At 36.1% G+C, this 12937-nt stretch overlaps 1 protein-coding gene across 4 annotated transcripts in view; it reads right to left on the bottom strand.

Moving 5' to 3' along the window:
• The window catches only part of LOC126248726 (LIM domain and actin-binding protein 1), a 212605-nt gene that overhangs the window by 112284 nt on the left and 87384 nt on the right, over positions 1-12937 (bottom strand). For all 4 annotated transcript variants that reach the window (XM_049950041.1, XM_049950043.1, XM_049950044.1 and 1 more), the window contains 2 exons: positions 6633-6728; positions 4136-4275 (listed from right to left, as the gene is read on the bottom strand). In XM_049950041.1, coding sequence (XP_049805998.1) covers positions 4136-4275; positions 6633-6728 — 236 coding nt within the window. The remainder of the gene's footprint in view (positions 1-4135; positions 4276-6632; positions 6729-12937) is intronic.

The following is a 12937-nucleotide window of genomic DNA, read 5'->3' as shown; positions in this document are numbered from 1 at the left end:
TTTTCTTTTCAGTCAGGTGTGTACTGTTAAAGTGTTTTTGCATTTTTCCACGCATTATTTTTCATTACTGAGTTTTCTCATCAATGCTTAATTCTGCAAGATTATTACTTCCATTCACAAGCTGTTACTTTTACATGGACTACCAACTCTTTATCTGAGAAATGCAGAAGTTGAAATAATTTGCCAAATCAGAGAATCATTTTAAGACCGTAGCAATAAGAACTGGTAAACATCCAACACCTGTCTGGAGAAAGTATGAAAGTGGTTCATGTACATTTGCAGTACCAAGCACATAACAATCATGTAACATGATATGGTGTCTAAACTATTCTGCAGAGCCAGCTCCTTTGTTCAGAACTGACTTGCAGTGATATGAGAAAGAGAGTCTCAAACAACTGTGGCAGTGAGTCAAGTAATAAATAGGGCTATGATACAAACAAATTCAGCTAATGAAATCAGGATTGCTCCATCTTGTGTTTACACTATCATTACTCACCCTGAAGGATACAACTGAGAGCAGTAAAGTACTTTTCATTTTTTATATACTTTGTCATAAACAACCTGCTTTTATCATTTCATATTTTCTCTTCTCTTTTTTCTCTATTCAGTCAGTTTTGAAACTTGCAACATCTAGAAAGAGTGCCCCAAATTACTCCAAACTTGGAAGATGTGGTGAATATTGTACCATGAATAAGTGATTTATGTTGCAGAGAGATGGTGAACAAGTGTCCAGCAACGTTCTCTGTTATGTGAGGAGGAAGGCTACGTTTATGCTGAACTTAATCACTGAAAAGCCACCATATAAAGTGAAAATGTTAAACAAATGCCCTCAACATCATTCGTTGGAATTTGAGTGAAAATGAATGGGGCAGAATAGCCAGTCAGGTAAAATTGGTGTGTCATACACACTACTAGAACAGGGTGCATTGTTATGACAGTGATGTGAATGTAGAACCAGTGGATAGAAGACGGCCATATGTAGTGATCAGTGGGTATTGCACCACACAATGTGGCCACAACACAGAATGGCTGCCATCTTCTCCACAATAATGGATTATACACTAACTTCATCTACAGAGCTGGCACAATGTTCAAGCACTGTAATGGGTGTTGACCCCTCTGCAATGATAGTATGCTGCAGGATACTCTGGTGGCATGCATGCCATTGTACTATTCCTCTTTACATTGTTTAAAAACCACAATGTGTAAAGCAGCAATTGTCATTTGAATGCTTGCATTGGTATGCCAATTGTAGTGTTTATTTTTGGATGAGTCCTGCTTCAACATGTTTTACAGTACAGGCCACATTCATTTTACATGCTACTGTGATGAACAGAGTTTGATAGTCAGTATTCTTGAGTGGCAAAATCACAAGGGTGAGAGTTTGATGTAATATGATTTGCAATGCACATATTGACAGCAGTCTCATCAACAGTCACTACATTGGCAGGGTTGTAGAGTCCAAAGGGTCAACCCTATTTTAAGCAACTTTGCATACCATATTTCAGTGGGACAACGCTGAGTGCTCTGTGGCATGTTATGTCCAATCCTTTTCCAAAAAATGATGAGTACCACTGTTTTCCTGTCCTGCATATTGGATTGATACTCACCTCTCGAACACGTCCAGGACATAGTTGATTGGCAACATATTCCATCATAGTTCTTTAGCACCAACTCTTAATGCCTTGTGGGCTCCAAAACAAATCACATGGAGAGAGATTTCCCAGCAACATATCCAAACCATCATTTATTCAATGTAAAGAGATGAAGGCTTCACACAACATTTAATTCTCAAAGTACAGTTCTTCAAGATCTAATGACTTGTTTATTGTCATGTGTCTAATTTGTTTTAAAAAGTTAGTGACAGTCACAGGATCCTTATTTGTGTTGCAGCTTTAACAAATCTTACTGAACACCATTTCTGGTAAAGGACACTGACAACTAGTCTGACAGTTGTAACAGCACTATTGGAGTTTAGGTTCATCTACCCCCAGAAATTGTTGAAGGCAGAAAGAATCAGCTTCAAGCAGATACTGCTGTCCACAGTAAATAATCCTGTTGTGGGATGGTTGCTAGGTGTTAGGTGAATGATTATGATATGGAAGAGAAGATTATTTATTGAATGTGGATGAAAATATCATCACTGTTGCAAAGAAGTGGTCTCCAAACTATATAAATCTACTACAACCAGAGATTGTAGAAGACACTTGACAGAGTGATAATACTGGTAAATAGTTCAATTATCAAAAAGGAAAATGTCCACTACTCTTAAACAAGTTCTTTCAAGTCTTTGCTAGCAGGGCATACATGAATGAATGTTGGTGCATGATAAAATATGACAGTAACAATAACAACTGTAATTATAAGGTTATTATCCTTCTTAACATGTTACAATTTCTCTTTATTCTGAAAACTGTAGAACTGTTAGTGCTGAAACATGTTGTATGTGAAGATTCTGATCTTTCTGGTTATGTTTTGAAAAACTGGTCGCATGGAATATTATCACTCTCACTTCTGTGTTGAACACCTGGTGTGTTTATTACTGGTCATCCAAAAACAAACAAGCATTACCAACTGCACACTAACACAGAAGTCAATGCTACATGCTCATCCCTCACCTAAAAATACAGGCAAAAATACAGGAAACAACATTGTGATGAGACTGGATGATATGCCATGTGGTTCACTCTCTCTTGCATCTGTGGATTCCTTTCCTCCACCTCATCCTTGTTTGTTTACTTCATCATGTTGCTTTGGAAACACACATTTTCCTTATAACTATTTTGTACCAATTACACAGAGTTGGGTGTATGCACAGAAAGCTTTATTATGTGTTTTCATAATTTTTCCTAATTTCAGTAATGTATTGGGCATTGTGATTCGCACCACTCACAACAGGTGATTCTGATTGTCTCAGCTGGGTCATAGTTTGAATAACATGCAATTCTAGGTACCAAATAATGGCACAAGAATGAGAATCATATTATCATATCCAAAACAAAACAGAAATTTTACATCATGATTGTGTCTATAACAATGACATGATCCAGTGCATGTGCAGTCATGGTGTGAATGGAATCATTATCCAAGTATCACAGGGGAATTTTATTGTTCTGTGAAGCTTTACAGAGAGTATTGCTGTTGACAGTGGATATACTACATGTTGACATGTTTGAAGTACTGTAGTGACACTATTTGCCATCACATACAACTTTTGCAAGCATAGACTTCTGTGTCTGTTTATGGTGAGTAATTATACTTTTATCATGAGTATATAAAATTAGCATTTTCTGCATATGTTGGTAAAGTTGTATATCCTGTACCTATGATTAAACAGGATACAGCAGAATTTATGGTTGTTATTGATTTTGATCAATGATATTAAATTAACAAGATTTTTTTATATTTGCTGATGAGTCACATTAAGTACAGACGCAATTTCCAGAACACAAAAACCATATGTTCACTGATTAGAAACTAAGCACAACATGTGACAGATATCATTGGGAAAGACCTTCTTTACATGATGATTCTTGTCACAGGAAACTAATTTACAAAGTCGGACTCCCATATATTTTCCCCTTATAAATGTGTCTGTGATTTGAGAAAATTATTCACTAAATATCTTGCAGTACGTTTTGCCATCATAATGTCACATTATAATAGTTGGGATCACCATTTGGTAGATTTTCAAGAGTGACATGCAAAGAAACTATTAAATGTTGCCATCCTCTGCTAGTGATGAGAATTTTGCGATAGTATCCACATCTAGCCAATCTGCTACGTATTCCTGCTGGTGTTATGAAATTTCTAACTACCAGCTATCATTTATATACAGTTTTCTTTGGTAATTATCCTAACATTTATAGCATTTGGTTTGGTAAATTAACAGAAATAGAAAGTAAATGTCACACTTTAGTAGACTGTGGTCCAGAGGCTGAGTAAAATGAAGTGCATTTTACCCTTACACAAGATGCAAAAAATATGACAGTAACAGTAACAACTGTAAATATAAGGTTATCCTTCTTCTTAAACATCATTTAGTTTATACTATTTATTATCAACGTTTCCTACAAAATGTAGTGTGCTTTCATAACTATATTTTAAAGAAGTCAATCATTAGAATTTTACTTACGTCAACTTTTTGTTACATTCTTTACACCTGAAACAATTGTTATGCCACACTGATCGTTCAGCTTTAATCTGTTCCATTTGAAATACTTGTTTCCCGCAGCTTCGGCAGTTGTTTGTCTTTTCAAGTGAGTCTGTTGCATTCTGTAACATATTTTTTATTAACTCATAACACTACACATCCAAGAAATAATCAGTGATTCATCTAAACTTTTAAAAACAACAACTTACAACAGCTGCTACATAATCCAGTTAATATGCTTCAAGTTGACCATACTAGTTTTTTTCCAGGTTAGGCTAATGATGTATATTAAAAGAGTTTCAGTAAATCAGATGGTATCATAAGAGTTACAGCCTACATCATGTAATTCATCGTGTCAATAAATATGGTGCTGAAATAACATGACAAACCATAATAGTGCTATTTCGTAATACCTCTACAAATTCCTCACAAAATTGGAAAATTTAAGCTAGAGATTATTGTTGTTTTCTATCTTTCTAAAAATGATAGATCTTAAAGATAACCTTCAAATCATAGGTAATATTTACTTGTTGTACATTGTTACAATCTAAATGGCTACAGAAAATGTACTACAAAACTTTATGTGCACCACAGCTGTCACAAAGAGCTGATAAAATGGTTCACTCAACTAACCTTTTAACAAGGAACTATTACCATGTGCATCACTCATCCTAATTAGGACAGTATTTTGTTACTATAATATATTAAATACATAACCAGAATAGTGTCTTTTTCTCATCTATCTTGAATGTTGAGCTGCACAAGACAATAGTATTTGCTGATGACATAAATGCTGTAATGAATCTTGAGAAAAAGACAATATTCAAGAAAAAATAAACACTGCTACTATCCAACTCAGTAACTGGTTCCACTTAAAACAACTAACTGTAAAACAGCATCATTACATTTTCAAATCTAAAATATGGAATCATATTCCAGCTTCTCTCCTGTCACAGTTATAATTGAGAAGAGAACTAGGCTTTCATGCAGAAATTTGTTTGAAAATTTTACCAATGTCCTCCATGTACATATTGGAATCATCACTACTCATTAAGAAACATGTAATTAGCAGTGACAACATGAAAAAAGAAGGAAACAGGTGTTCACAGTCACTACAAAAGATGGCAAGATAACTTGCATTATCAAAAAGAAACCTCTTACATGGGGGATAGTACTATACAACAAGTAACATAAAAACTGTCACAGATATGTATACATAAAAAATCTAGAAACAAGTAAATTCTCTATAGATCAAGATACAGAAGCACATGCTTGTGGGTCGATGTTGGGAAATGTAATTCTTGTAATTGTTACAGTATACAGATCTCCACTTGGTAGTTGGGCACATTTCATAAAATTTTTTGTTGGTTTATTGTGCTGTCTGTCAGAGAGAAAGAAGAAATTATTAATTTGTGGTGATTTTAATGTAAGTTTCTTTAATCTGAAAAACGTGATCTAGAGGTGCTGTTAGCCACTTATGATTTGGTATGAGTCACAAATTTTTCTACTGCAATTTCCCAAGATAATAGTGCACTTATAGATATTGTATTCATACAGCAAGCAGATGATAAAGAAACACAAAACTATCCTTTGGTAAATGGATTATCATCATGAGGCACAGTTAGTCTCATTACATAACTTAGCTCCATGTACAGTTCATAAAAACACTCATAGAAAACAGTGAGACTGATTAATGGCAAAACTACTGAATATTTTAAAGAAAGCTTAAATATGTTGACTGGGGTGATGTTTGCAATGAGCTCAATGCAAATGCTAAATTCAACAAACCTGTTGATGAACTGGTATCCATTTTTGTAAGTAGTTTTGAAAAAAAAGTAATTAAAAGTAATAATGGGAAGTCATTAATGAGACTTTAGACTACTACAGGTATCAGAGTCTCTTCGACAAGATAAAAGAGACATGTTCAAAATAGCCAGAATAAGTAATTGTCCAGATGTTACTTCATATTATAAACAGTACAGTAACATATTAATAAAAGTTATAAAGAATCCTGAACTATCCACATCTTCTCTGAAACTGATCAATCAACAAAATAAAATCAATATGGAATATTGTTAAAAGAGAAACATGGAAAGGAGCAGAAGCTCACATTATTTCTGTTAAAGAGAACAGAAGCACTGGAAAGGGCAGTTCATATGTAGCAGATATTTTAGTATATTTTCTACATTTGTTCTGTTGATGCATTCCACGCCATAACTTTTATTGTGACTATGATCGATGGAACAAGTAACTAACAAACAAACTAAAGTAAGAACATGCTTACAGTCCACTCCTTTTACTTAATAAGTGAATATCTGAATGATGATGCATGAATGTTTTAATTCATAATTGATAAGTTAGGATGTGGATTTCAGATGTCCAATATCATAAAATATGTGGAGTTGTACATGATGTAATGGGAACATGAATCAATATAAGTAAATAATAACTTTCTTTTGTTATCTAATATTGTTACTACCTGATTGAACTGCTCCTGAACTTTTGATGCATCCACTGAACGAACATGTAGCACTGTCTTCTTACTTAACTGGTCAAACTTACTGAAACTTGATTTCTGTAAATAAACAGAGTGGGAATGAAGACAACATGTACATTTATTATCACTCTTTAATACAAGAGTCCCATGAAAAACAAATTAATCCAGCATCAACATGTTCTGTAGTTTTACTTTTTTATATGTTGCTTTCAATACAGAAAATTACCCATGAGTATAGATATGCTCTGTCTTAAATGATAACAATGTTGCCTGCAGGGATTAGGACTTCCATCTCCTCTAAGAAACAGAGATACTAAACATAAAAGCTGCTCAAGTGCAAATACAACTCATGCTCAGAGGGTTCTGTACTAACTTTATTATTTATATAGATAGTTCATTCATACTGAGAATCAAGAATCTTATGATTATTGGCTCTTATCAATACTCATAATGGCAAGATATTGGTCCCAGGTATTCCAAACCTTTTGAGAATGTTTTAATTTTAAGTTTAACTTTTTTGTGTAATTTTGCATCTGCTATTGTAATTCCCAAGAACAAGGGGTCTTAACAGAAATAAGGATAACAAATGACACTTGTAATTATCAAAATATGTGACATAAATGGCAATATCTTTTGCCTCCATTGGCATAGAAGCTTAGATTTTTACACCAACAAAGGCTTATAGACCTCAGTACCTGTTATAAATTTGAAATTGATACTTCTACCCATTTCTGAGAAAATGGGTTCTTCACAGTCAGACAGACACACAGACAATGAGGTGATTCTATAAGGGTTCCAGTTTCTACTGATTGAGGTACAGAACTCAATAAGATCACAGAAAATTAAATAACTATCACAAATGAATTAAATTCAATGTGCATGTTATATGGAAGATTGGAACACCATAGTAGGGGAAGGAATAGGAGGCAGAGTTAAAACAAAATGAGTTCTACAATAAATTCCAATCAGTAACAGCAGATATTTTTTTCAAGAATCACAAGACAGCCAGGTATGCTTGGAAAATTTCTGGAGACCCAGAAAGAGAACCAGCTGAATTACATAATGTATACCAACAATGGAAATTCCTGAATGGAACAATACAATGAAGGACAGACGACCACTCACATATAGCTGACTAATGTGTGGCATACACAAACATGCAACAGAAAACAATATTTACACTAGCTTTCAAGTTCTTATCCTTCTCTAGCAGAAGTGCACACATTCACACATACAACCACACAGACAACAAAATATACAAACCCATGGCTGTTGCAAGACAGGCTATATGTGTGTATGTTTGAATTATGTAATGGTGAGACAGAGATTCCAAAACCATACACCAGATTGTAAGACATAGCCAGGGGCAGATATAGACCCAAACCACAATTTATTGATGATTAAGAGTAGGTTAAACTTTAAGAGATTCATCAGGAAGACACATTGCGTGAAGAAGTAGGTTATTGTGTTACTGAAGAATGAAGATTTGCATCTGCAGTTCTCTAAGGCTGTAGATAATGTGTAATGAATATCACAGTAGGCAGTTCAGTCAAAGAGGAATAGGCATCTCTAAAAAGGGAATCACAGAAACTGGACAGACAAATATAGGCACAAGAAAAAAACTATGAAGCAATCTGTGGTAACAGAAGCAGTGTGTTAATTAATCAAAGAGAGAAGGAAATATAAAATGTTCAGGAGAAGGAAAAAATCCTGCAATACCATTAAGGAATGAAATCAATAGGAATTGCAGGGAAACTAAAATAAAATGACTGCAGCAGAAACAAGATGAAAAAATGGTCATTGAAAGGACAGATTCAGCACATAAAAAACTCAAAATAACTTTCAATAAAATTACAAGCAAGGGTGTCAACATTAGGAGTGCAACAGGAAAACCACTGTTAAATACAGAAGAGAGGGCAGATAGATGGAAAATGTACATTGAGGGCCTCTACATGGGGGAAAACGTATCTGCTGATGTGACAGAAAAAGAAACAGATGTCTATTTGGAAGGCATGGGGGATCCAATATTAGAGTAAGAGATTGAGAGAACTTTTGAAGACTTGCAAAGATACAAGACAGAAGGGAGGTATAATATTACTATGGAATTTCTAAAATAATTGTAGGATGTGGCAATCATACTACTACTCAAGGTAAAGTGTCGAATCTATGACACACGAGGCATACTATAAGACATTAGTAAGAATATTGTCCCGACAATCCTGAAGACAGCAAGGACAGATAAATATGAGAACTACATTATACAATCAGATTTACACCTCATGCATGCATATTGCTGACAAGAATTGCATACAGAAGAATAGAGAAAAAAGTTGTCTTGTTAGATGATAATTAGTTTGAGTTTAGGAAAGGTAAAGACATCAGAAAAACAGTTCTAACATTGCATTAAATAATGGAGGCAAGAAATTTTCATAGGATTTTCTGACCTAGAAATAGCATTTGACAAATGAAATTATGCAAGATGTTTGAAATTCTCAGAAACAGAGGTGTAAAATATAGCAAAAGATACATAATATGAAGAGTGAGTCAAAAAGGACTTTACAACATTGGAATGTTATAGAAATTTATTGAGATAACTTACAGAATCAGCAGATGTGTCATTTTGTAGCAAACAACCTCAAGTTTGATTCATGTAGTGTATCAGTACCCCATTCTGCCACCAGGAGCACCAGCATAGTGCCATTTGGATGCTTTCACTGGTGTGAAGCTTGCTCACTGTGTGTGTGGATTTCATGAAACAAACTCTGCAACAACTGCCCACACTGAATACACAAAAGAACCTACAAGCAGGTCTACAATTGTGGCTTCAAAGTTTGCTCTTAGCAAATTGAAAGTGTATGGCCTTCCTTCTTCATGGAGAGAACTGTCACTAAGATTGTGTATCTGGATATGCTTGAAAACTTTTTAATTCCACATATTGATGAAGATGACTGAGATGTGATGGTTTACTACCAGAAAGTTGGTGCACTTCCTCATTTCCTCATGGAAGTTCACAGTTTCCTTGACAAGTGCTTCCCAGGTATGGATACCTTGCACTCTAGACTTGACACCACTGAATTTCTTTATCTGGAGTTTCATTAAAGACCGTGTGTATGTTCCTCACCTACCAAACAATTTATCCAATCTGAAAAACTGAATCTACCTTGGAGCTGAACAAGTTATGCCCAATTTTCTGCAATGATTGTCGAAGTAATTGATTACTGGTAGGATGTTAGCCACATCACATGATAATCACATTGAACCAAAATGACACTTGATACTTTATTTGAAACTTTATTCAGAGCAGCCAATATTTTGGAGGTGAAAGATATAGCTATTGAAATGGACTAGACTGTGCTGATCAACCTGCTTCATAACTGGATAGTGCAACACATCCTTCACCATGCTCTGACCACTCATACAAATGGAAATTAGTTTCTCTTCATAGCCATATTGTATGCTGCACACTTTCTGCAGATAAAATAGTATAAGACACAGTGGTTTTCACAAGTGGCTTTGCCCCCAGTGCCTTACATCAGGGGCAGGACTAGAGCGAGAGGTAGTAAGATGGGACACGAAAAGTTATGGCCCATGAGGATGGGGTTAGAAACAGGTTAAGTATTATAATGGACAAGGGTATTTTCTAGGATAGTTTATAAGTGGAATACTACTTTCATAGGTGTACCAGTAGTAAGAATGGTTAAGGGCCTATTTTTCAGTTTAGGGTACCAACAGACAGTCCAAGCATTGGCAGATTGTGGGATTCAGGTATTCCAATTCTGAATGATTCCATTTAATAATGGGTGCTCCTCCATAGCTGCTTTGGATGTGTGTGTGCAGTTTATTAGGAGCAAGATTTATTTTCACTGCAATGTTATATCTATGTGTCGTGTCACAGGTGCCAAAGTTAAGATATTATCAGTTGGTTTAACATGGAAAAGGGTTTTATGGATCTTTCAGAGACATGAAGAGTGACAATCATGATGACAGCTTACTTTGCAAAAGATGAGCAAATAAAATGGCCTGGAGAGAAGATATCAAGGTTCCAGAAGGATGACGAGAGGCTATCTTGTTGCTGAATACAAATCATGAACACATTGTCACTGAATAGGAACAGGATGATGAATTGAGGATTTCGAGTAACTAGGAAGGAGTCATGTATGTGGCAGTTCAACGTGATACCATCGTAATGTATGAAGCAAGTGCTCATGGTGGTGCTGTGGATATGTCTGCTTACATTCCATCCAGATGTATTTATTACAGTATCAAAAATAAAGATCACAGCTTAAAAAGTCAAAATTTCTTGTATATTAATTATCAGAAGCCCGATTTCAAATATCACAGCAGTTACTTCAATATCAATGGATATCCAAAATCGAAAAAGCTTTCTCATAATCTTCATATATAACAAACATTGATTTCAGTACTTGAAATGTGCAGTAACCATCTTATAGTCTGGATTCCATTGTAGGGGGCTAGCCATGTGATACACAGGTACCAGAGCCGGTGAGATGCAGCACACAATGGAGATGATATGGAGACATGAATTGGGAGGAGTGGGCAGGACAGAGAGATGGGTAACTATAGGACAGAAGGTGCTGCGACAGTGGGTTTGTGGAGTTTGACACCAGGAGTGTTTCAGTAGCAAAGCACATATTGCAAGTATAACTCCCATCTACATTGTTGAGAAAAGCTGCTGTTGGAGGGAAGGATGCAGATAGCACAAGTTGTGAAGCCAGCCATTGGAATCGAGTATACTGTACTCGATGACATGTTGTGCCACTGAATTGTCAACTTCGTTCTTGGCCATAGTTTGGTGGTGGCCATTCAGTCTGGTGGACAGCTGGTTGTTTGTCATACCCACATAAAATGCCATGCAGTGACTCCAGTGCAGCTGGCATATGGCATAGATGCTTTCTCAGGTGGCCTTACCTCTAATGGGATAGGATAAGCCACCCCTACTCCCAACCCCCAGCCACAGGGGCACTACCCCAGTGGAAGTCTCAGGTGCAAGACTTGTTTGATCCACCCACCCAGCACAGACTACTCTGGTCAGACCATAGGCTTAGCCTATTCCATTAGAAGCAGGGCCACCTGTGAAATCAGCCATATCATATACCAGTTTTTTGCACTGCATCTCATTTAGGCATTACCACCAGAATAATGGCCATTGCCAAACTGTGGCCAAGAAAAAAATTGACTATCCAGTGGCACACTACACCACTGAGCAAAACATACTCAAGTTCAATGGCTGCTTCACAATTCATATCATCTGGATTGCATCACTCCAACACCAAGTAATCTCAACTACACAGATGGGAGTTATCCTTGTAACACATCTTTCAGTCCTGTAACTCTTCTGGCCTCAATCTCTGCTAACCCACTGTCCCCATACTCTCTACCCAACAGTTTCCTGCCCCTCTGTCCTGTTGACATCTGCCAATGTATGCCTCAAGGCTACATTCATCTGGTATCTGCATGTCACACCTGCCAACTCTCCCTCCTGCATTCCCATCTTGTTCACTTGCCGCCCCTTCTGAGCTGCTAGCTATCTATCTCCAACTGGTCCTCTTGCTTCCTGCTTCTTTCTCATTCCAGCTGCTGCACCTGACATAACCCTCACTCTCTATTCACCTGACGAACTACAACCCCAGCATCCTGTGACCAGCCAGCACAATGTAGGTGCACAGGTGTGTGTATGCACGTGTGTGTGTGTGTGTGGGGGGGGGGGGGGGGGCATGCACGCACACATGTGTGTGTATAAAAATTGTAATTCACATGAACAATAAAATCACAATTACAAACAGAAAAAGTAAAAAAAAAGTTAAAATACCTATGGGGGATACTTAAAAGAAATGATAATCATTTTATTATAGATGACATAAACTGTAAAAATCAGAGAGATGAGGTATAAGGGAATTTTTAGTTCCATTAGGAACAACAGACATCTGCATCTTAAGGGTCAAGAAGAGAGAACATGGGAAACATCAGGAAATATGCAACATAAAAGGAGAATAGCCAACATAAAGTAGTGTTTTTTGGAATGCTAAAACTAGAAGGATTACTATGTCGAAAGGATTGAAATTATCTAAACTACACTTTAATAACAACATTTCAGAAACATAAAATCACCTGTACACTAATTTTGATTTGATATTACTCTTAAATTTCACACATGCAGCAATGTAAACATACTCATTACTGTGACTGCTTTTATATAAGCAACAAGTATACGGAGACACATTTGAATTTATAACTTAATGTACAAAAAACAACAGAAGTTGTGGTCA

This window comes from Schistocerca nitens, chromosome 3 (assembly GCF_023898315.1).
Source record: "Schistocerca nitens isolate TAMUIC-IGC-003100 chromosome 3, iqSchNite1.1, whole genome shotgun sequence".
NCBI lineage: Eukaryota > Metazoa > Arthropoda > Insecta > Orthoptera > Acrididae > Schistocerca > Schistocerca nitens.
This window is presented reverse-complemented; position numbering and strand designations above follow the sequence as displayed.